Source organism: Cygnus atratus, chromosome 7 (genome assembly GCF_013377495.2).
Source record: "Cygnus atratus isolate AKBS03 ecotype Queensland, Australia chromosome 7, CAtr_DNAZoo_HiC_assembly, whole genome shotgun sequence".
NCBI lineage: Eukaryota > Metazoa > Chordata > Aves > Anseriformes > Anatidae > Cygnus > Cygnus atratus.
In genome coordinates, this window is record NC_066368.1 from 13,452,375 (window position 1) to 13,477,699 (window position 25,325).

General features: G+C 38.6%; 1 protein-coding gene across 2 annotated transcripts; it reads left to right on the forward strand.

The window, feature by feature from the left end:
• The first annotated feature begins 25 nt into the window (after positions 1–25).
• Positions 26–23,561, forward strand: PCGF6 (polycomb group ring finger 6). Of its 2 annotated transcripts, XR_007708563.1 has the most exons (11): positions 26–340; positions 1,166–1,265; positions 1,823–1,919; positions 2,510–2,565; positions 3,613–3,672; positions 4,267–4,375; positions 8,686–8,713; positions 12,013–12,111; positions 15,261–15,347; positions 19,203–19,386; positions 22,850–23,561. XR_007708563.1 is itself a non-coding variant. In XM_035547818.2 (10 exons), exons 1-10 carry the CDS (start codon positions 50–52, stop codon positions 19,257–19,259), a joined length of 984 nt encoding a protein of 327 aa, XP_035403711.1. In that variant the 5' UTR covers positions 26–49; the 3' UTR covers positions 19,260–20,854. The 2 variants fall into 2 exon arrangements, 1 of the variants encoding a protein (XP_035403711.1); XM_035547818.2 differs by lacking the exon at positions 22,850–23,561 and having other exon boundaries at positions 19,203–20,854.
• Positions 23,562–25,325: the final 1,764 nt, after the last annotated feature.

The window sequence follows — 25,325 nt, forward strand, 5'->3', positions numbered from 1 at the left end:
AGCCGCCGGCCCCGCGTTTGCCCCCGGTGCCCGCCCCCCACCCCGAGCGATGGAGGCGGAGGTGGACGCCGGCTCCGTGCTCTCGGGGCTGTCGGGCGGCGACGGGGCGGCCGCGGGACCCGCCGAGGAGGACCGGGAGATGGAGGGGGCCCCCAGCTGCTCGGGGTCGCGCTCCGTCCCGTTCGAGTTCGAGCGGAGCCGCTCCGAGTCCAGCGGCGACGACGAGGAGGACGAGGAGGACGAGGAGGAGGAGGAGATGGAGGAAGAGGAGCTCGAGGGGGATCCCGGGGCCCGCTTCGGGACGGACGACGGGGAGCTCGACTCGGACGACGACCGGGAGGTAGCGGAGCGGGAGTGGTGGGGGGGGGGGGGGGGGGGCGGCCGTGAGGCGCCCAACGGCCGTAACGGCCGCGTCGCGCGGCAGGGCCCCGCTCCCGGCGTGCCCCGCGCCGCCGGCGGGCGCGTGCGGCTCGAGGCGGGGGCGCGCGCTGCCGCCGCCATGGCGGGGCTCTGAGGGGAGCGGGGGTGGGGGGGGGGAGGGTGTAAAAAGACGTCTGGCTTCCTCAGGCACAGCTCCCAGAGCTAAACCATTGCTAAAGCTGGCCTTTGGGGAAGCGACAGGCTTCTGGCAGGGAAACTCCATGTGTACAGTCCTCATAAATGCACCTCCTAACCAGAACCTGGAGCCCCCAAAACTTCGTTCCACACTTCCATACGTAGCTGTATAAAATCTAACTGCGTACAGAAACACGAGGCAGCCCTAGTTATGCATTCACTGAACGCTTTCCAAATAATGATTTTATTTGCCACCAGCATTCACTTCAAGCTTGCTGAGTGTTTGATATTTTCTTACAGAGTTTATTCAGAGTCATTTTTCCCAAAGATTTGTTTGTGGCTTGCTTTTAAGCAGCTCATGAAATAAATTGGATTCATGAAATACACTGGATCACCATTCACAAAAAAAGGTCAATTCTGAAAACTAGGCAGAAGTCTTTAGAAAAGAGCTTTGTACAACAAATGATTGACTTCCTAGGAAAACCCATTTCTGTAATTTTTTCTGTAACTTTTTCATGGTTTAAGGATGTGATATTTCGGAAGCTGCAAACGCATAACTTCACGTCTTAGCCTCTATATTTAAACTCTTATCAACTCTCTTTGTTTGTAGCGGATGATCAACCTGGCAGAGTTGACCCCTTACATCCTCTGTTCTATCTGCAAAGGTTACTTTATTGATGCTACAACTATTACAGAGTGTCTGCACACCTGTGAGTACCGGTACTTCCATTCTAAGAATCTAGATGCAAATTCAAACAAGAATCAGGTGTTCAGGTGTTCTGGCTTCACAAAGGTAATTTGCTATTTATTGTGAGCATGTGTTGTGTTTATTCTTGTTGGGTATTTCCTTGAGGAAAATGCATTTGTGGATATGTCAAGCATCATAAAATCATTAAGTCAGCTTAGTTACCCAAGCTGAGAGGGAAGAAAGGAATATTATATAGAGAAAGAGGAAGCCCAAGTAAAACAAAAACAGAGCTACTACATACATTATGTTTTTAAGCAGACTCTAAGAATTTGCAATATGTATCAGATTTTTAAAATATATATATATAAAAGTAGGATTATAATGTACAAATATTTAGGAGTACTGTATGCCATACGGGCAGGTAGCTGCTGTTTACTTAAGTTTGATAGAGTCACTGGAAGACTTCATTTTGTCTATGACAAACCTTATTTGACAAGACTAGATGTAATTGTTTCTCTTGCTTAAACAGATGCCGTTGTATAATGCACATGTGTCTTAATGGCTTTCTTTTCTTTACAGTTTGTAAAAGCTGCATAGTGAGACACTTCTACTATAGCAACAGATGTCCAAAATGCAATATAGTTGTACATCAGACACAGCCCCTTTATAATATCAGGTAATAAGTTTGTGCCACTTTTGTAGGTATAACTTCAGTTGAGTTTTGCTGTTTTGCTTTTAAATGTTTCATTTTCCGTGCCTGTATAGTGCTTTCCTATTTCAAATGAAGAAACAGTTACAAGAGAGATAGTGTTCTTTGTTTATGTAAGTTTAATAGCAAAAGTAAAATTACTCAGTTTCTTGTTTTCTGAAATTCTTCTCCCTTTCTAGGGAATGTTTACCCTTCCACGCTGGGTGTTTTTATGCATTTGCACAGCGTTACAGATGATATGAGATCTTAGCTATTTGCTTTGATTTTCTTTTAGACCAAGCTTTTGTTGGCATGGTTTAGTTTTTAACTATAAAAATGGAGTTTTGGTTTTGTAAGCAATTCTTGAAGGGTGATGTTTTTTCTGTTGTTTTTTTTAAACTTTATGGCTTCTATTGGAGCTCTGTTGTGAGGACATGAATTAAGGCAGGTAGAGTTGCTGCTCTGTCACTTTTATGTATGTAATATTTCAACAGTATGTTTGGCGGTTTTCTCCCAATTTGGGATAATACAGAATGTTTTGCATTAAATACGCTTTTGTTTTTATTCTCTTTTGATAGGCTGGACCGGCAGCTACAAGACATAGTCTATAAATTAGTTGTCAATTTAGAGGAAAGTAAGTCCATTTCTTTATTGCCATCTAGAGTTTCAAAACGTGAGCAGAAAGGACGGTTATTTGAAGTCTCATTTTTAACTCTTAGCTCCTTAAAATAATTCCATAACATTTGGTTATAAATCTTAATGAATTATCTGTGCAAACTGGCATCTTTTTGGCCGTAAACTACTGTCATGCATAGCCGTATGTACCCTGGACAGGTGAATATGTGTAGAGTGAAACATAATATGCAACAGTGGTCTGGAAGTTTTATTTTTAATTACTACAATGAAAGAGCAGTGATGCTGCAGTTAACTTTGTTATTAAATTCCTATTCCAGGTTTAGTTGTCTATATAATACACGTTTTATTTTTAAAACGACAACTCTATTTTTTGTGTTTTTCCCTGAAAAACACCAAAACAGGAAAAAGCATCCATTCTGATGATGGACCCAGCAGTCACTGTGCTGAAGATGTTTTGTTTTGCTCTCTAATGCAACACAGGCATTATTGTATACAAATACACATCCAGATAATATTTTGTGGTCATGCCTTGTATTTTTATTTAAAGAAAATGGCATTCCATCTAATCAATAGTTCATTTGTCTCAGTTGGGAAAAAAAAAAGTTGCTGGGACTGACTGATTCTCTCAAGTGCTTTTTTTTGTCCCCACTTCTGTGTTTTTTTCTGATTTATTAGGCGTGTTCACTGTCACATGTCCATTACGCTAGGGTGGACTGAGTGAAACATACATGTCTAGTGGACTATGTACGTGGACTATAGATGATATGAAAGGAAGAGTAATGACAGCCAGAAGGATACTTCTTTGTGCAGTTATTTCAGTATGGTTTTTGTCCCACTTCTCCATTTTTTTTTTCCAGTTTTTACTAACAAAATCTGAGTCCAGGTATTTTAAGTGGCCCAACTTTGTATGGAATACTAGTGATAATGGAGGTCTGTAGGCACTTGAAAAGCATTTCAGCTCTGATGAATGGAAACTGTATGAATGTTCTCAGCATCTGAAATAACGTTCTAATCTTTTCTGTATTGTTTTGGTTTCTTTTCTCAGGAGAAAAAAAGCAAATGCATGACTTCTACAAAGAAAGAGGTTTAGAAGTGCCCAAACCAGGTGAGTTTTAATCATTTAGAGAACACTGTTAAGGAAATACTTACTATCCCAGTTATTTTAGCTTTCCTTGAAATATTAGCTCACAACTAAAGAAAATAGGTAGTAATGAAAGTATGAGATTTCTGGTTTTCATAGTTCTCAAATTACACAAATAGAAGATGAAATGAGCAACACTTAAACCCAGATTGTGGTTGGGTATTTTTACAGATTATATTTCACCTCCACCCAGGAAAATATATATAAAGTATGTGCAGATTGTATTTTCTAGCCCTTAATAAACATTAGAAGTGAAGAAGGTGTAAAAATAAGAACTTGAACATCCATAGACAGATGAGGGATTATCTTAGTTATTTTTGTCTTACTGTCAAATAAACCTCTGTTTGGAGAGATGCTGAGCTGAAAGCTAATACAACGCTGGTTCAAATAGCCAGGATGAAAAATATAAACAGCTGATTTGGAAAAAAAAAAAATTTAGGATGAATTTCATTGGCACTTTCTCCCCGTGAGCTCATCAGTTTTGGTTGGCGCACATTAGTGTCTTATGCTGTTTTTATTTCAAGTTGTGTTTGCATTTTGGCTATTTGAATATTTTAGCTGTCCCACAGCCAGTTCCAGCGAGCAGAGGAAGACCTCGAAAAGTTCTGGGCTCTGTGTTCCGGATCCCACCAGAACTTGACATCTCAATACTTCTGGAATTCATCGGGTGAGTTGGGGGCAAACGTAAGAGCAAGTGGCTGATGTGAGGGCTCTTAGTTTTCTATGAGTGTGTACTTCTTCCATCTTGAGTAGCAGGTGCGGGGCTGGTTTTAGCTTATTGTGCAATAGTGACAGCCAACTAAAAATACCTTAGATGAGGCAAATAAGGTTAAATATTTAAGGTATCTTCCTATGAAAATAGATTTCTAAAAGGTGTAGAGATTTAAAATTTATGAGAATTCCTTTTATTTTCAACAAAATAGTGTAGTCTCAGTAAACTGAATAACAAAATACCTGTCTCTTGTGCTTCCTAAATCCCTGTAGGTGGCAGTACCGTTAATGATGACTATACTAGGACTTGCTCATGGAACTAGGGGGCTACAACTGTACATGATGACATGCTTTTATTAGCCAGAAAAATCACGTATTCTAATGACACCTCACCAGAAAGGGTTGTAGCCCTCCTGAACTGGGGAAAAGGAAGCAAAGAAACATTTCTGAAATTGGCATAGTATTAATGTTTTGGGCACTACAGTACAGTTCCTTCAAGATACAGCAACAAGACACAAGTGACTAAAATACCCTACTCCTAGTTACAAAATATAGTGTCTGCCTGATGCTCTGTGCCTAGGAGAGTCTTTTTTTCTGCTTTGCTGAGCAATATAGGTCACTTATTGCAGTCAGGTTTTTACCACTTCAGTACTTGTAAACAGTATGCACGTAGCCATTGTGCTACTTCAGTAGAAATACGTTCCTGATGTACTTACTATCTTCCAACATTTAGGGCTAAGGAACTTCTCTGACAAGGTGCTAGGAACTTGAGACCTACAAGGAATCTGTAAAATGCAATCGGTGGTTTGATAATTCATAAGAAGCAAGTTTTATTGTAAATTTATCTGACCAAAAACAAGCTAGGAAACCCGAGCAGCAAGAGCATTAATTCCCTAAATGGTATAAATGAGACTAACAGTGCTGTCTGTTATTAAGTTTGCCTGATAGTTTCCAAGGCTTTAATGACTTACACTGAAGCTTTTGTATTGGGCATCGCGTTTCACCTATAGCTTGAGGGGTGGGGGGTAGAAATTCCAGGCCAAACATATGGGCTGTTTTCAGGAACACAGGAAGCAGAAATTGTATTGCTTTGCCCATATGCAGACTTACATGGCAGTGATTGAGAAGTAATGTGGATTAAAAGCTTTAACTGTGCACGGAGGAAGTGGCTTGACTCTTGTGCAGCACATACCCCTCTATGCAGATTGCCTCTGCCTTTGGCCTGACTGTCTGTACAAAATTTTCAGAGAGTTTGATACATAATTATTGCAAACTAATTTACACAAATGATGGAAAATGAAGGGATCACAAACTGGGAAACTATGAGCAAAGCACATCAACTTGATTTGACTTCATGTCCTAGCTTTTTTGCATCTTACATCCAATGTTTCTGCTGCCTCGCTTTATTCAGAGCATAAAAAAATTCTTGTATGGATAGATTTTTATCATGTAGGTGGGGTGGCTTATTTGTTTTAAGTGTGGTTAACCATCATGTGGCTTTCTTACTTCTTTAAATGGATGAGACAGGAGATTGTAGAAAGAAGGGCTTACAGCTAAACATCTAGGGAAGAATTCCTGCCTGTGCCATGAAAAACGCTTGTGACTCCACATAATTGACTTCTGTGTTAGTTTCCTATATGCGTGACTTGCAGGGGTGCCTCATGCTCACAAATACAGCTTAAAGCAGTGGGAGTCGTGACTAAAACAGTAGTATGAAGTGTTCTGCAGTCATATCCAGTTTTAGTTGTCTCAAACTGAGCACGTGCCATCCTTGGTTACTTTTTGATGCAGTCTGTCTCAGGTTCCTCTTTTTAAACAAGGTATTATATTGCTGCTCTGCTGTGTAGGATGGTGTGGGAATACATTCAGACGTCGGAATAAGTGAGACTAGGAGGAAATTAATGCTTTCACATGACGAGCAGGATTGTTGTAAGTAAAGCAAAATCACACATTGAACAAGGAGAGGAAAGCAAAGACACAGCTATTCAATGTGTATTGTCTAGCGAGCATTAAAAGATAGTTTTTAATCGTATTTATAACGGCTTTTCTTCTTTAATGAATGTTGTATAAGCCTCATGATATAATTAATGCAGGGTCCCAGTGGTCTTGGTGCTCAGGCATGATTTGTTACCTTGTTGGTTAAAATGTGATTACATGGATGCATACAGACATAAATTAAAATGTCTTGACTGAAATTTCAGTAGAAAATAGTAAATCTGATGCCATTTACCCTACATTTGTGTTGGGCTAGGAATATACATGTGGTTATTTTATTGCCTCAGCTGTGACTGTATCTCAGGTTAGCATCTAGACATGAGTAGGAGGGTTGCTCATTCTGAGACCTGTGAGGGGTGCTGCAGGGCTGGCCCGCCAGGTGGCAGAAGGAGCATGCTTACACCAACACTTCGGTGTCTGAGTGATTCCTTGCCAGTTACAATGTAAAAATGACTTTAATAACTGAAATTAAATTTTATTCCAAGTATGTCCCTTTCAGGTTGGAACACTGTTTCTTGATCTCTCTATAGAAAGCTTCCTTAGATTATCTTGACTGCAGGATTAGATACAGTTTGAATTCATTGTGGCAAAAGTGCTTCCATTTAGATCTCTGCTCTGAAAGGCTACCGGTTACTCCCCCTGTGGCCCCGGGTGATTCTCAGCAGGTACATTTTTCTTTTGTTTTTTTTTCAGAGCAAGAGAAGTAGTCAGACACTTCAGATCTCAAAACTAATTAAACATGTACGTGCCTGTGTGTGGAACAAGATGGCTTTTGAATCTGTGTTGTATTTGTTTTTTCTGGTAGTTTTATTTCAAGCTTCCATTCTAGTGCTAGCAGCAAAGCAAGCATGAATGTGCAAATAACATCTATAGCATGTGAAACCGTCCACTGTGTTTTCATTATTTGTATGGAAGGAAGCACAGAAGGATTGGAACAAAAAAGGATGATGGCTTAACATCTGTGGCAATTTATTTTTGAAACATTTTTTAGCCTTTGATCTTATCTTATACCTTATGTTTAAGGGTTAATCTGTTTTCTTCAAAGGTCAAAATCAAACAGTTTATCTTGGCAATGGGATGTTAAGAAGGCTCTTTGTATAAAGAAAACTCAGAATAGATTGGGCAATCCAGCAGGAATTCTTACTTTGAAAGTTTTAGATCGTCTATGTTATGTCTTTAGAGTATAGTAAGTAGTCTCCTGTGGCAGGGGAACTATATCAAAGAAAATGACAGCAGGAGTGGAAAAGCTTGTATGTTTGCTTCTTAGTAATTTTAAATTTCACTTCAGTGGCAGAAATTGGTGATAGTTTTTAAGTCTGTCTGATGGTTTGTAAGTATTTAGAGGTGGAGTTATCTAATTACAGTAATTTGAAGTGCCATGCTAACGTGTGGTCTGCACAAGCATTACAAATGCTTGCTATGCAAGCAAATAGTCAGTAGAAATATAGTTATAGTCCTATTTGATTTTTGTCTTTTCCAATGCAGTGAAATACCACAATTTAACCTTGCTATACATATGTACTTGCTAAAATAATACAAGAGTAAGGGAATGTCATGAGCTGTGCTTAATTCCTTGAGAAATTGATATGCTGCCCTACAGGATGGGGATGTGGAGCCTAGATAACTGAGTCACGTGCTCAGGCTGTGTAAATCAATGAACCTCTATTGAAGGCAGGTAGGAATTTGGTCATTTGCTACCCTCTGCGTGTTTTACCTTCCAGAGAGGCACCTGCTGCTTTTCTGAGTTCCTAGATAGTAATACCATTAATCCTGTGATTATAAATACTCTGGAAGGCCAACCACAGGCCCAGAAAGCCTCTTTAGTGGTTGGGCATGTTCTGTCAGCAGCTTTTAGGTACTGTCTGTTAAAGTTCCAAGCATCAAGGATAATGAATTGTGGATGTTTAAACAGCATTAATATTACAGCCTGTTCCCATGAAAACTAATGTTATTGTGTGTAAAATATGGCTTTAGGCTGTGTTGATTTATTTTCCATTTCATGTAGACAAACTTTAAAGTCATAAATAGCTGAATTCACAAAAAAAGAAATGGGGAACCAAATGAAGGCTTGGTGGGAAAGATATATAACTTCAGTGTAATATTGTTTTATATATTAGAATTTAATGAAAGGAAGAGTCTGATTCAAAAATAAGCTTGGTGCGTCAGACTATTAAATCAGCAAGTCATTATTGTAAGAAAAAGAGCTTGAGGGTGTTACTAACTGTTAACCTTAGCAATATTGATTGTGTTTACTCTTCTCTTGTTTTTCAGAGCTAACGAAGGCACAGGGAATTTTAAGGTGCAGATGTGATTTGAATCTTTCTCTTATGGTTTACTTGAGAAATATGTGTAACCTGAATGTACCTAATTTAGTTTCTTTGTTTTTCTTACATTGAATGCAGCCTGAACTTTCACCAGCATAGCATAAATGAATAATCCTGCATTAGAATGTATGGTCAAGCCTATCGATGTGTAGCATTGCAGAGTAGGAGAATGCTTCCAAGGCTAGGAAACTAAAATTTTGTTGGGAGAATGGGAATTATGTTGATGAAACTTCCCCTGGCTGATTCTAGGTTGTTGTTCTTGCATCTCCTCCTAAAAGGTGCATTAGTATATCTTTTCTTAGAATCCTAAACAACGGTGTAGTCATTCTCTTAAAAACCTGTTTTTGAAGATGATTGCCTAATGGCAGTGAAAAGCTCACCTAGGTTATTCAGAGGAAGCATCACCCAAAGCACAAAAATAGTCTATTTTGATATATGATTGAAATTAAAACAAGAAAAATGATGCAAGTTTTCTGGACAGTACAAAGCACTTCCTTAGTCTGCAGCAAATTTATTCTTTTCTATGTTCCTTCACTAACAAAATTAGTTGTCTGAATGGTGGTCATTCTACTAAACAACAAATAGCATTTCCAATCCCCGCTAAAGAATGTCTCTTCTTCCAGTATAGATCATTTGACTGAGTTGAATTGATGTTTAAAAAAAAAAAAAAAAAAGCTGTAGATTGACTGCACATTGTGTACTGCGATAATTATTTCATAGGCTGTAATTAGAGATGTGCAGAGTATGTCATTCCACTATTTTGGCTAAACATTTAGAAAAAGATTCTATTTAGGAACAAGAAGGAGATATAATTATAAATTATACAGTGTATGTTGCATTTTATCTTTCATTGTATCAACTGTAGGAATCGAAAGATAGAATGGCACAGAATATAAGAGCATTTTACTGGTATTGTTAGCAACAAAACTCCAATTTTACTGTTGAAGAATTTGATCAAAAAGTGTGTTACTAATGGAAATATGGATTGTCCTAGTTCCATTTTTTAACCAATTTCCTTTGTTTTCAGCTGAGTTGATCTTTAAATAAGCATATTTTCAGGCACAAATCTGAAATACTGGGTATGACTGCAGTTACTCCTGCTCTTTTTAATACTAACCACATTTGTTATTATCAGAGCTTAGCAAGCAATTTCAAACTCTCAAATAAAGAAGTAACATTTCATATTCACAGAGTTGAAATGTAAGTTCAGTTTCATAAATAGAAGTTAATCTATAGAAGGGGAGCAATGTTCCTGAAAATGTACATGGATAATTTTCTTCAGCTGTTATACCCCTGCACCTACACAGCATTTTGTTACTCTTTTTTCTCATTACCTGTCACACTATTGTTTGTTTTTGTTTTTTAATCTTCTAACCTCTATATCACCTGCTATCCTTCCTGGATCTTATTTGCCCTTCTTTCTGGTTTGTTTTTCGTCCTGTTCGTTTTGGACCCAACAAGAATAACTGAAGGGCAGTTCAACCATTTTATTAACTTACGTTTTCTGATATTAATGGTTGTCTCAGACACTTATTTTATCTGATACCCTTTTAGGTGCATGCCATCCCAACAGGAATAGTTTTGCCTTTTAAAAAAATACTTGCTCTAACATCATTAAGGAGCGTTTGTGACTCAGAAAAGTGATTTTGTGTGTCTTTCTCTTTTAAGCCATAGTGTACCTCCACTCACTTTAACTCTAGTGTTCTGAAGATGTAGAAGGTGAAGGGCTGCCCACCTTTACTCACAGTGAATAGTTCTGTACTGCTTATAATCCTACCATCCATAGACTAAGTGCCATTCTGTATTTGTGCATATTTAGATTCCTGTATGATTTTTAAGACATACTACATCTCTTAACTGATATTTATTCTACAGCATTTTCGATTTCTTTGTTGCATATTAACTTCCTGCTTCACTGTATTTCTTCCCTACCTTTTGTCTGCATTTTCATGCCTTTTTTTTCTGTTTTATGATCAAGAGGTTTACTCATCAGCCTTCCAAATCCCTCTTATGCATTTATCACAAAACATACCCTGATCCTTTTTTAGCATTATTCATTCTTATCTGCTGTATCTTTCTGAACTATGTATTGAACTTCATATATGAAGGGTTTCCTTTTTGTCTTTCTTTATATTTTTTCTGGGGGTGGAAGGAGAGAACAGGTTAAAAGGCAAGGCTTTTGGCCATAAGCCATCATTTATATATGCAGCAAGCATAAACCCAGCATAATCAAGTTTGCATCAGCCTAGATCAGGTCTGACTGGCATTTCTAGCTCTTATATGTGAATAAATCAAACTATTGTTCCAAAAACACAGTTATCACAGATATGTATCTTAATTTGTGATTGAATTCGAGGGTAGTCTTTGACCCCCTCCACCTTTTTTTCAAATGGAAAGAATATAATGAACCCGGATAGTAAATCACAGCTGTTCAGAAGTTAACATAAAAATCCAATTAATTGACACAAAAGGGAATCCATTTATCACTCTGAATGCGGTCATCTGCTCTGCCTTTGTGCCTATTTGCTTTGCTGCCTGCATCGCCAGTCAGCTGTTTTAAAATTTTATCCACAGAGAAGAAACCCATTAAAATTGTGGAGGTCGACATAATAAATGTCATCTTGTTGCAGTCCTTGCTATGAAAGTATTTAGAAATTATGCAAAAAGGTTTCAGACCAGTCTTGCCCTTGTGTTCTGCATAGTAGTTTATTTTAATTGATTTTAGAATGTCATGGACTGTTAAGTCGATTCCAGCCTGAGTCATAATACTTCTAGCATGCCAAGGAACTTAAGGTCCTTTGCTTACAAAATGATACGGTTTACCTATATGAATTCATGCTTGATGCACAAGCCTGATTTGTGGAAAAGAAACAAATTTTTTGAAGTCTCTTGTGCTTCTGAGTAATGACGTTCGGGGACTGAAGGGGAGCAGAGTTCTTAAAATGCTGCGTAATACCAGTTTTTGTGCTGATTTTAAAGGAAATTTCATTCTCCACTACTTCAATAGTAAAATAGGACTGAAGTCAATAGGTGGTTATTTTTTGTTTAAAACAGCAGGAAGCTTGAACATGGAGTCTGTTAATACACATTTAGTCTCATCTGTATGAGGTAATCTGGAAGTATATCAAAGAAAGGTCCAAAACTTAAGCTGTCTTCAGCTGTTAGTGGGCCTTCAGTCAGGTTTGGAGTTTGTCAGGGATGATGGCTGAAAACGTACAGGGTCATAAGATTTATTTTTCTTTAAAAAGTTTTATTTTTCATTTATTCTTTACAGCCTTTGGAAAAGAAGTTTGTGCGTGTTTCAGGGGAGGCAACAATTGGACATGTGGAGAAGTTCCTCAGAAGAAAAATGGATCTGGACCCTGCTTGCCAGGTATGCCACTTGTAATGGCACATATTAGTTTGCTGTGATCAATGTCATGCCTATGTTTCTGTTGCTCATAAGAGTATAGAAGTAACATTAGGGTTTTTTAATAGAGTAAGTATTCTGTTGAAGTGTTGTGATCCTCAAGGAATAGCTCTCCCACCTAATTCGCAACATGTTTAAGTTCTCATTGTTATTTGCATAGAGTTTCTAGAGTGCCATGTAAGATTTCAGCAGATGAAATTCAAAAGCAATCTTTCAAAATCAAGCTAGACCTGTGGTCTGGGTGTCTTTCAGACTTTGTGATCTTGAGATCATCTACTAGAGGTAACTTGAAAATTTTTTTCCCTGTTAGTTACTTTCTGCTTGGACTTCACCACTTTGCAATCCACTGTTAGTGGATAAAGGTTACTGTGTCTTAGCTGATAATTTCATAGACTTCCTTTCCAAAAATGTATTTTTTGGGTAATTTTTAGACCCTGAAACAGATGGTTTCTGGTACCTTTTGAAAAGAAAATCACAGATAAGGGAAACGAAAAGCCTTGCCAGCTTTTGAATAACTAGCCCAGATACTCATGCTGACCTCCAAAATGTTTTTTTCTTGTCCTTCCCTGGATAATATGGGTTGCCATAGAAACTATTGATTTGAGATCTAATGCTTTCTAGGCCAAATTTCCCCTTGGGATTAATCTTATGAGGAATATCCCGTATGTGACAGCTTTCCATTTTAACTTCAGCTTACTTGGTAAGCATTAACTTACAGTTGCCTGTTATCGTGTTTGTTACATAAATAGCTCTTGAGTGCACTAAACGTGTCACTTAATGAAAATAATTGCCGTAATGGAAAGGCTACTTTATTTTAATAAGAATTTTAAAAGCTGTGACCGAGTTATTAAGGAGATACACCTTCAATTTTCCTTTCAACAAAAGGTGAAGTTATATTTCCCTCTGTCTCACTAGGAGTCAGTACTACTAGTTGGCTTTGATTTTCCCAGCTAGTCAAGACTGTAGTAGATCTATACCACTTCTGTTGCTGGTGCATCCTTCATAACAGAATATATTATTTTTTTTAAGGCACAAGGATTGCTCCGAGACATACATTTTGCAACTGCTTTCCATGCTGAACTAGGATTTTTTTCATTGTATATTTTATTTTTTTTGTCCTAGCAGAATGAATTCTAGCATAACAATTAGCTAGCAGAAATTCTGCTTTTGGTGCTAGAATTTGATGATTAGGCATTTGGCATTCTGAGCACTATGAGGACATGAATGAGAAAAAATTCTAAATATATTAGAAGACACTGATGTTTAATGACTGCTACTTGAAAGTGGAACAGCAGGAGGATGAACAGTGGGATATTTTGAAACAAGAATTCTCATTCTGTTTGGAAAGCTCATCAGCAGTTGCCCCTATGTCTGTTTATATCGTATATTGGGTAAATAGATTATTTTTTCTATTTTTATAGAAAATATAAAGTGTGTCTGTATGCATATTATGTACCAGTGAGAACAAAATTGAGTTTTCAGTACTTTATGGTGCAAAAATTATGTAAGTAGCCTTATGAAACAGAAGTAATTGAACTCATCACTGGAAAGCAAAGCAGATATGTCTGTCCTTCTAGAGTAATAAATCTAGAGGCTAGAATGCAAGGGAAACAGGAGAAATAACTATAACTAGCTTTCAAAAACAAAAAGATATGTTTCTTAAAAAGGCCAAATGTTGATGTTAAATATATATATATATGCATGTGTATGTATGCGGATCAATATCTAATCAATTTTTAATGTTATATCCAGGCTTTTTCTTGCTGCCTCCTCCTAGAATCTAAAAGGAGAAGTAATATTATACAATTTACATCTTCTGCACGTTTTGGAACTATTATTTAAGATTAAGTCTAGCATGAATGGAGTATTCTGCATTATTCTCACACTATATAGATGAAGTAAATAAGCGTGTTCCGAGTCTCTAAGGATTAGAATTCTTGTGTTCCAGTTTCTGAGAATAATAGGCTGCCAGCGTGAGCAGACCTGCATTCTGACCCACTATCTCTCTTGTGTTCTTCATGAAAAGATTTAGAAGAGCATAAATACAGACAAATTGCACTGAAGCACAAAGCACATCCTATTGTGGAAGACTATATAAGAGAAACCATGTAAGAGTACATGTAATGATACTGCAGTCTGTTTCCTGACTAGTGCAGTGGCAAACTGTAATCTTGCTCGCTGCTGAAAGCTGTGGAACAGCATGTTGTCAGTGCTCTTAATTTTGAGGTTTGGTCATTGTAATTCAGGTGACGGCCCTCTGGTTTCCACGTCTAGGAATTGCTGATGAGGAGGATATAACCAAGCTGCAGTTGTGAGAGAGACAGTGCTGTGTTAGCTGCTCTAATAAAGAAGCTTATTTTTCGTAATAGTCGAGGCATTCAGAATACCTCAGTCTTAATCTATTTTTTCCCAAAGTAACAGTCTTTGTGGGCAGTTACTTAACAAAAGTGCCACCTCCAGAATTGCAGACATCACTGACATAGTTTAGCTGCAGTAGAGGACGTTACTTAGAATTGCAGAGTACGCCCTTCACTTGCATCGCAGAAGTATTGATTGCATTTTGAAGAAGGACTGTGTGAAAAGTATTTGCTGACAGAGGCATACAGTGAGCTTATTCTTTTTTATTCAGACCCTTCTTCCAAGCAGTCTTGTTAAGCAGACTTACTCATACATTTTCTCACTCACGGTAAGAGTGAGGGAAGTGCTGGTTCATTTCTTGCTAGTAGCAGTGACAACTTGCCCTTTTTTTGCAGCTGATGAATGACTCAGGATGTTTGTGGGATCATTTTAATGTGTGATCTAAATTCCCATTGAATCCATCACAGCTATTCCTAAACAGTTTTTTAGTGGACATGCCCAACTGGGAGCGAACCAAACTGTCTTGTCTGATCCAGAAGTGAGCCCTAATTTGGGGTGAGCATTAGGGCTGTGCATGCTTAAATGCGTTTGAATAGCAAAGGTAAAGATGCCTGTGGCATTAAACACGCTAGAATTCAACTCTTTCAAACAATGTTGGATTTACTTTATGAAATATCAAATGTAAAGGGCTTAACTGTATTTTTTTGCTAGTTTAAGGGTAGGTTGAACTTGACTGTTTTTGTGGTCTTTCACAGGTAGACATAATATGTGGTGATCACCTACTAGAACACTACCAGACGCTGAGGGAAATCCGGCAAGTCATAGGAGAGAGTGCTGTACAGGTATGTCTGGCAGCTGGGGCTTTGTGCTAAGTTTTCTGGTTTAAATTAGAATATTATTTAAACTATTAGGTAACGCTAACTTATCTGAAGAAGTCACTTAGAAAATCTTTTCAGCTTATGCAAACTGTTCTTTGTTTTGTTTTGGTTTTTGAGTACAGTCACTGTTAGAGGAGAAAATTACCTGTTTTGAGTTGCTTTTTTTCCACTTGCAAGTTCATTCATGTCAGCAGTTACTCTTTTTGCTGAGGAAAAGTGGGTTCAGAAAGGCAGATAAGTTTCAGTTTGTCAAAGAATGTGTGTTCAAATTTATGCCTTTGGCAGTATTTACATTGGAAGAGTTTCTCAGAATTCAGTGCAACATAACATACGTTGTGATTTATTTTTCTGGGCCATGATCACTGTAATGTTTTAGGGGGTTTTACTCCTCCTAAATAGTTATTAAATGCTCACAGTTGTTTTGTGTTTTGATTTTTGGGTTTGTCTTTTTTCCATACTGAGCAGCAATGTGTAATGCTGTCTCAGAGCATGATTAAATTAAAATAGAATCATAGAATGGTTTGTTTGGAAGGGACCCTATAGGTCATTTAATTCCACCCCCCCTGCAATGGGCAGGGACAACTAGACCAGTTTGCTCAAAGCCCTAACCAATCTGGCCTAGTATAATACAGCTGCAAGATAGTGGGATTTAGCTGTTCAGAATTACTACGTTCCTTTCTAACGAGTGTTGGAAGATTAAATGTTCAACCTTCTTCAGGGTTTTCTTGTTTTTTTCCCAGCTTTGGGACTACAATCTGATGGTAGAATAAGTATTCCTAATACAGACCCCATACTAACTTATTTATGTTGCTGTAATTGGAGTAAATAGGTAACTATTAGTGGTTGAATGTAAATGACTAACATGTTAATTTTTGAGTACTTGATAGAAGGCTTTAAAAAAAAAAATCTTTTTACTTCACACACCTGTTTTTAATCGTGTTAAGTGCACTTATGTGCAGTAAGTACAGTTTTACAGTAGATTTGTTACAGCCTCGTAGATTTAAAGACAATTGAAGGTTTATGAAATGGGGTTGTTGGTTGAACCTTTCTAATTAGCTTGAAATGTGATTTTTAACTCTATTTAGGGAAGAAAAATACAAATGTTACTGCAGAGAATTAATATGAAAAGAAGTAACTGCTTAATTTTTAAAACTAAAACTTCTGAAGTTTACTGCAAGGAGTAAATTTCCTGCAAAGACTGACAGAAGTTTTTGAAAGGCTCAATTTTGCTACCAAGCATTGAGATCTGCCTTGATTAAGAGTTTGATCAAGTAGCTGAGAAAGGAAGCTTGTTATCAATTACATAGGCATATAATTTCTTCTCTGCATTACCTTCGTCCCCTCTGCTGCACAAATGCAACGTGAGCCAAGCTGCTGGTTATTTTCTCCTGTCTGAAATTGTCCTTCTCAAAGCTCTGCGTCACTGATGGATATAATGAGCTCACACATGGGAAAAGCTAAAGAGAGTAGTTTCTTTTATGTCCCTGGCCCTTGGCACAGAGGTCTTGCAGATTACACTGCTCTCTTTGTAACTCTCACCTTTTTGTAACCCAATCTCATTGTATTTTTTTAGTGTCTCCTGAGCTAGGCAGTAAGAGCAGTGATCTGATTTAATTAGTGTGACCCTCTAGCGCGCATCTGGTATGGAAGTGTTTTACTCTTTGCTGTGGGGATATTGAATTTGGAAAGTGGGGTGCTTCTTGTCACTGCTGCTCTTAAAACATCAAGAAGTGCATATGCTACGATGTTTCTGTCATTCAGCTCCACTTTAAAGTTTATATTAGGGTTTAACGGGCAGGATCTTTTCCGTTTTAGGCCAGGTCTACAAGCTTGTGGCAAAAAACCCTGGGGGTGGGGGGTTGCTGTAAGAAGGGTTTGTACTTCGTTTTGCTGTTCTTTGGGCACATATGAGTTATTCTGACTTGAGATCTATAATAAGCAGTGAGATCTCATTTTCTTTTTAGATTTCCTTTTCAGAATAGTATCTAGAGAAAGCAGCTGAACATAAAACATATAAAGACATAAAAACGTATAATATCTGAAAAGAGACCAATTACAGAGTAAGCAACACCAGTACTGGATTAAGTCTCAGCTTCTCTTTGTACAGAAGTAATTACATTTGGCTTGGCCTTTGGTTTAAGAAGGATATTTCCTGCGTAAATAGCTAACTTCTGTAAATGTCCTATTGCCAAATAGGACTCGTTAATCAAAGAATACATTGTAGCATTTTTTCTTGCAAATATTTCTTTTCTTTAAGCAACTTTTTCATAGAGAAGAATTGTTTTGATCACAGTTGTCTTAAAGGAATTTTGAATGTGCTTTATTTTTTTCTATGGAAGTAGCCAGCAGGCACAATGAGTATAAATATGGCTTTGTGAAGGTGTAGCAACATACTGCGTGCCAAGAGGTTGGTAAGGAACTTCGAAGGACTTGTTCCACCTAACAAGAAGTGAAAACAAGCTCTCATCTCCACCTTGCAATGCAGTCACCCCACTTTGTTAGGCATGGAGTAAATGTCGTTCTTGACAGTTCATACAAAAGAATACTTTGACCCACTTTTCTCAGTGCCTGCATTTTAATCCATTTGAATCATTGGACACAACGATATCAGACATATGATCAAGATTGGAGATCAGAAACAAAGCGTTTAGATTTTATTTCCCTTGGATTTGACTTGCAGATGCCAAAGTTTATGGATTTGAAATTGACTGAGCAAGTCACTATAAAGTTTGTGTTGTTTTGTTTTTTTTTAAATGCGCCCCTTCACACAGAACTGTAACTTCTGTGGAACATATCTCAGGTCCTAATGTTAATGGATAAAAACATCAACAACAAAATACAGTAGAAATTCTAACATGTCAGCTGCGATTAATGCATTTCTCTCTTCAAAAGAAAACATTTATTAAAGCCTGTCCATATAAATAGGTCTAACGTGACAAGTCAGATTCCCAGGGGATCAGTAGCAGGAACAGGTTTCAGAGGTGGAAGCAGACTAACTGCTAGACCTTTCACCAGCTGTGCGTGTGAATTAAGTGACATAAGTAAGACATTAATGAGTCAGGAAGTATCCCAACTCACAGGTGAAAGGTTCTTTTGTTAACTTCAGTAGAAGCACGGGGATTTAAGAAGTGTTTAGTTGTGCATCTAGAATTAGGAAGAAATGGTAAGCTGGCACCGTAAGTTTCTCTTAACTATTTCTGCATAAGGAAAAAACTGACAGAATTATATTAAACATGTTACTGACATATTCAAGACTCTGGCTCACTTGTAGAGATGTAAACAATGCTTTCCTATTTAAAAATAAATAAAAAGTTTTACTTTTTATATGATCTGTTATGGTGTCTTTCTATCTTAGTTATCCCAGTTGTTAAAGGTAATAGATCTGCAAAAAGTAAGGTAGAGCCACCAGTGAATTTAATAAAATTAACATTAGAAGTTGAATCTGAGTTGCATGCTCAGGCAACTATGTGTTTCCTCTCTCTTTTCCTGCATTCTCTTTCTGTGTCTTTTTGACTTTTGGTGTCCTGAGTTAATGGCCAGATTTTGGCAGCTCATTCTAGAGCAATTTAAGTGATTTATTCTGCCTTGTAGTATCATGTGGAAAGCAATATAAGTTGTAAAGGGAGCCTATTATATGAAAATGAGACAATTCCATTATAATACTTAAAAAAAAAATTGCATTCCTCTTATGGAAGGGGAATGCTCTGAAATGAGTGATGTTGAAGGTGCAGTTCTGCCACACAAGTGTCATATCGGGCTGTGATGGAAATGCCTCATGGAGAAGGTGATATGATAACACAGTTTATCTCTTCTCTCTAGGATGGCTTACTTGTACTGCACTATGGCCTCGTGGTGTCTCCGCTAAACATAACTTAGGTTGCTAATACATCAGAAGGTGAAAGAATCCAAAGTCATCAAGCTTCTTCACTGCTGTTTCTCACCAAAGAAGGCCATCGTATTTTCTGTGACAGGAAGCAAGTAAAAGGAACCACTGCTAACTGCTGTATGCTTGTAATTTAACATCTGACTTTATCACTGAAAAAAAAAAAAAAAAAAAAGGCTTCTGTAGGTACAGCTATGGATGTTGCTATGCTATGCTTTGTGTTAAAAATGACTGTCTTAAAATTTCACTCAGCTCAGGGACTTTAAACGCTCAGAGTTGCTGCATTTCTTTAAATACTTCCCAAACCACAAGATCTCACAGGGTGAGCAGCCCTTTTCCTCTAAGCTATGGGATTTTGCTTACTTTCTAAGTGTCTAGCTAGAACAGTGCTCTCAGGGATGATCTTCAGTGGGCAGTATGATGTATTCTGGGGAGGAGATGGTCATTTGGTGGAAAAAAGTGAATGGTGATCACTTGTCTTCAGATGTGATTTAGGGAGAAGGGAACTCTTGAAATGCAGACCAAAATAGGTAGAAAATAATGTATCACAAACATTTTTTCCAGAAGTAGCATTAAATTTACTTGTTTTTCTTCAAGAAAAACAATTTTGTTTGCACTGGAGATAGATTTGCTGGTAGCTTGACTTATACCAAATGGTGGATCGTGCATCTCTACTCTTAATGGAGATGAGCTGGCTGTAAGCTGTTTAAACTATGCATGGAAAAAAAACATAGCACCTCTTTCTACCTGCTTGCTGTATTTACGATAATTACTGTCAGCTTGATTCTGCTGTCACGTAAAATCTGTCAAATGACTTGACTAGCAGGAATACAGGTTCTTTAATCTTAGCACACATCTTTCTAGCAGCAGTGAAAAAATAGTAGCTTTTTCCACTCTTTCTAATTCGTATTAGTGCAGACCAGGTTTGAGGATGTTAAATAACATAATACGTGCCTGTTACTACTATCAGATTCCCAGAAGACAATAGATATCTTTTTTTTTTTTTAATTAACATAAAAATGCTAGGGTTTTGTGATAATTATGATATCTCAAGTTCTGTTTAAGATTTCCACTGTTTCTTGTGCAGCATTAAGGATCAGAGCTTTGTATGTTACGGTCTTGCGCTCTCAGTCATACATGTGGGAGAGATCTGTGAAAGCTGCTGTAAGGTACCAGGCTCCCTTGATGGTCCATGTAGTAAAGGGGGTGGAGATTCCTTTGTAAGGCATTTCAGGGTGCCTAAGTTAGCTCAAATGCATTTGCTCCCTGTCACATTCACTGCTATGCTGTCAACCTAGGAATACTGGTATCTTTTGTCTAAAGAAAGCTTTCATGAATCCTTCCTCAGGTCTTTACAATAAATGTTCAGTTTGCCTGTGAAGATGACACCATAAGATAAAGTCTTAGTTGAAGTAATTCCTGTGATGCTCCTAAAAAAAAAAAAAAAAAAAAAAAAAAAATTTATAACTACGGTTTCCTATTTTACTTTCAAAGTTTGTACAAAATTAGTGTTTAAAATGCAGCAGAAAATGGGATTATTTTGTAAACACTTTGTGAGTTGTGTTGATAAGAGATTATATATTGTAACAGTAAAATAAAGTTTATTTTAGCCAATTTTAAATTGAGCTCTCATATTTCCATTCCATGCTACCTCTGTCAACCCCAAAATCGTAGCAATTTAATATTGAAACTACTGGATGTGCTCTGGGGTTGTTAGAATCACAAACTTCAGTTATAAGGTTTAATGGTGAAAGGTGGCTACAGAATCTCCAGTTGATTTTTCAACACAGATACAGGGCCTATGTAGTTACAAGACTTTTTTTTGTGCTTAATGCAGACATCTCTTTGTCAAAGCCACTGAATTATTTTTGTTCATGTTTCTGGTGGTTGTTAAGTCCCCTGTGAACCAGGTCTTTCTGTGCCATTCTGATCATCCTGGCAGACTATCTGTCCTGACAATACTGTCTCTTCTTGTTTCATCACTACTTACGGTTTTGTTTATATATAGCTCTATGCTTAAAAAAAATAGCAGTATAGTTACATTTTATGTTGCAAATTCTCCTAGTCCTGGCTTGAACTTCACGCCTACCAAAGGGCTTGTTTTCGGAACTAAACAGCTATATAGAAGCTGATAGCATTATTGTAGAAGGACATAAATTTGAATTAACTTCTGCATAGCTTCAAGATGACAACATAGCCACTGCCTCTGAGGTGAATGTCAGTCTCTGTCTTAATAAATAAAAATTAATGACTGATCAATCTAGGTAAACTGTCTACTAAATTGGTAGCTACTGTTTCTGAAATATCTTTGCACTTTACCTGTGGGGTAAATCAAATGCTAGTAAAAATGTAGATGATCAAGATTTTTTTTTTCACTCTTTCAGTGGCTTAATGAGAGGTCAATTAAAGCTTCAGTGCAATTTTGTTACCTAGGATGTTTTATTATGAGCCCTTAGTGACCTCTTTTATTTCATATTTGTTCACTTCTTCCTTTTTCTTCCTCAGTTGCCTTCAGAAAGCATATTCTTAGCTTAGCTTTCTGGCTGAACATCCTGCTTTCTTCTACGTTAAAGCACACCCTCAAGGTGCTGATGCTTTATCTGCTCTCCAGCTCCTGCTGCACCCCCTGGGGCTCTACTTGGCACATCAGCGTGCAGCGGGGGTGACCTTTGGCAACTGCCAAGGCTGAAATGTGGGCTGTGCAGTTTCCTGCATAAAGATAATCAGCCTGCTTGCTTTAAAATGTGCCAATCTTCCTTCAGCTCTCCCGCTGCTGTTTATTTCTGCTGGTCTCCTTTTAACCTTGGCTTTCCTCCAGTCACTTCTGGTTCTGATGATAGAAGAGCTGTAACAGCAGACCGTCTATGGGATGGCATCTCTGTCCTCATGGGAGATGAGCCAGCTTCACGCTCAGGAAACGAGAGGAAGGTGTGCTTGGACTTGTTAGTTCACAGACGCTATATCATTTCCTCACTTAATGAAATAACTGGTTTCATTTTCTGGTTACCTACTTACAAATGGCATGGCTAAGAAAGAACCTAATTAAATACTATTTGTACTGCAGCATAATTCTGAGTTGCTTTATGGATCTACTAACTCCCAGCAAGAGGAGACCATGAGCCCTAGTGTCAGGAGTTCTCAGAAATGCAGAATCAAGCTACCATCAAGCCATGAGTCATGTTGGTTATGTTCTGGTTTTTGTTTTATCTAGATTTAGTGTAACGAGATACGGTTCAAGAGGCTAGTGAAATGTGCAGCTGAGCTGTTTTTAAAATGGAGGGGCACTGTGATAGCAACGTATAAAATAATATTTTCTGAATGCTGCTCTTGCACCCAGCCTTGATCTGTGTTACCACCAGACAGAGGCACACAAGCCAGGAGAACCCTTAACACTTACTTCCATAAATGTGAAACAACCGATGAGCTTCACTGAAAAATCCCTCAAGCTGTCTGATGCTATTCTGTTGAATTTCTTTTCAAGGAATCATCAAGCTCTTATGTGCAGTGATTTATGTTAACGTGTGATATCAATTGCTAGCAAATCAAAATTACACCCCAGGCTTTTTTTTTGGCTTTTCTTCAGTGTGGTGCGCCATTATGCAATCTGTGCTCCATCCAGACGCTGAGCGGGGATTCACTCCAGCAGTTAAGAGAGGAACTATTAACAGAGGCACAGGAGGTTTTTGTGCATTATCTTTTGTTTTAAAGGGAAGATAAGTTGTCCACATGAATCTTCTAATGTGCTGCACGCTTGATAGAGAGAGGGCACCAGGTGCCAGACTAAATATTTAAGTACTTTAAAATATACTTGTTCTGCTGCAATAGATACTTGCTGAAAGATGGAGAGAATGTTGCAAACAGCATGTTCTCATCACTTATGCTTCTATTTGTTTTTCTACCTCCTTTTATGTAACGCTAACCAATTCAGCACAAAGAGAAGCAAGGTGATGGTAAGTTGAATTTTGCCCATGTCATTTTTGAGACCACTGCTGAATGAGCTAACAGATACTTATGCTTGCTGAGGTTTCAGAAAGTTGCCATAGATGCAAATTTAATCACTGAACAGGTCCAATTTTGGTTTTGAGAGATGAATGGTAATCCTATCTAAGGTGAAATGTGATAGTGGTTGGTTGCCCTGCAGCCGCAAAACTCTTGCTGAAGCTGTATCACCATTTTTACTGGATTTTGATGTAATATAATGATATATTTGTGTTAAAGCAACAGTGATCTATCTAAAAAAAAAAAAGTGGAAGAGAGCTTATATTTTCTTTTTGCTTGATAAAATAATCTATTTCAAAATGAAATTGTAAGATGTCTGTTTTCTTCCAAGGGAAACATTAACAGTAGAAAAGTGGGTGGTGGGGATTTGGCAGAAATTATGGCAGAAAATAGTGTGTTTCTGGGGTAGGTGCTTTGGAACCCTTCTCGTACGGTGCCGGGAGGCAACCAGTCGTTCCAAGATGCCACGGTGTGCTCAGAGCTGGCTGCTTGCAGTATGCTTTTCTGTAGGTGGTGATGATGGAAGATGCTATGTTATATAAAGGACCGGTGTGTCCTTTCTTGTCTACAGCTGGGACCGAAAGGTAAGAACTCCCTGAGTGAGAAGCCTAATGTCCTTGTCAAGAACCTGCGACCTACAGCATCCTCCTGGGACATGGGAGAACATTTCACCTGCTGGTGGCAATAACAGATGCTTCATGTGCCATGACCTACAGACCAAAAATGGTGCTGGTTGAACCTGCATGAGGAAGCTTGTGAGTGGGTAAGCTGAGCTCTGGGTTGCCAGCATTCTCTATTCATTTCTCTCCCTGACTTACTGTATGACCTTGAACAGAATTCCTCACTTCTCAGCTGTGTCCATCTAGTGCAGTAACTTCTGTAAAGCACACAGAGTGCTATGAATGGAAAAAAAACTCCATCCTACTACTGGGTATGGAAGGGCGGGTAATTAGCAGGGTACTACTGAGGTCCCCTTCATTAATGTGGCTATAACAGGACTGGTAACAGTATCTATTACCAAAGCATGAGGACTGCTCCTTCTTTGTGTTATGGTGGACACAGCTGAGCTGTCAGTTCTGAGGAGCAGTCTCTTCGTGGTGAATACTGCTTTAACAAGGGTATAAATGTTTGCTGCAAAATTGCAGGGCCCTCTCTGTTTTAGCTGGGTGAATTGCAGGGTTTGGGATGAAGACCCCTGCACAGGCTGTAGGAGTGCATTCCCTCCCATCCCCATAATCACAGACCTTACATCTGCAGCCCTTTTTGCTCAGCTGGAGTCTCCTGGGATGGAATAAGATAAATAGGCATTAAAGCACCCATACTGACAGCTGGCCCCTCTCACAGCTACTGCTGTTGGAACACATCCCTGAAGTGCAGTGTACCACAGCATGCTGATTGTTGGGGCTGCTGGCTATTCTGCTGTGGCAAGAGGGTTTTTTTCCACCTCTTCCCCTTCTATCCTAATCCTACTTGGACTGGGTCTCTGAGGGTCAGATTCTCTCACCACCCCAAGCAGTGCCCTGTCTGCTTGTTATGCTACGTTTGCCAAGCGATCCTTATTCCCATATGCCTGCAAAGAGTCGCATGAATGAGAAGGGTTGCATGAATGAGTTTGCAGTGCTCATACTATTTCAGTATAAACTTTAATGTGAAGTGTCAGTTCCCACTGATGTGGACATTTAATTGCTCAGGTGCATCGGTTTGACCGCTGGCTTTAGGGCTGTGCGTGGGTCACTCGCTCAAGGATGAAGCTCTTCCTGCAGAGGTCTCTCTGCGAAGAGCTGGGAAGAAGAGAGCTGGACGGATCCAGCCTAAGGAGCGGGAAGAGGCTTTGCCCTGAATTGCCTATTGATTCCTTCTCCCTGAATAACAGGGTTCGTCCCAAGTCTGGAAATGGAGATGTTTTCCTTTGGCAGGAATGCAAATGTTTGGGGGGTGTTTCTTTGGCTGCTTTTTCTTTGGCTTACTTCTTAATGAGTTCCAGCATCCAGACAAGTGTCAATAGCAAAATTGTGTGCAGCGACTCCCAGCTTTTAAGGAACTGTGTATCTCAGCACAGT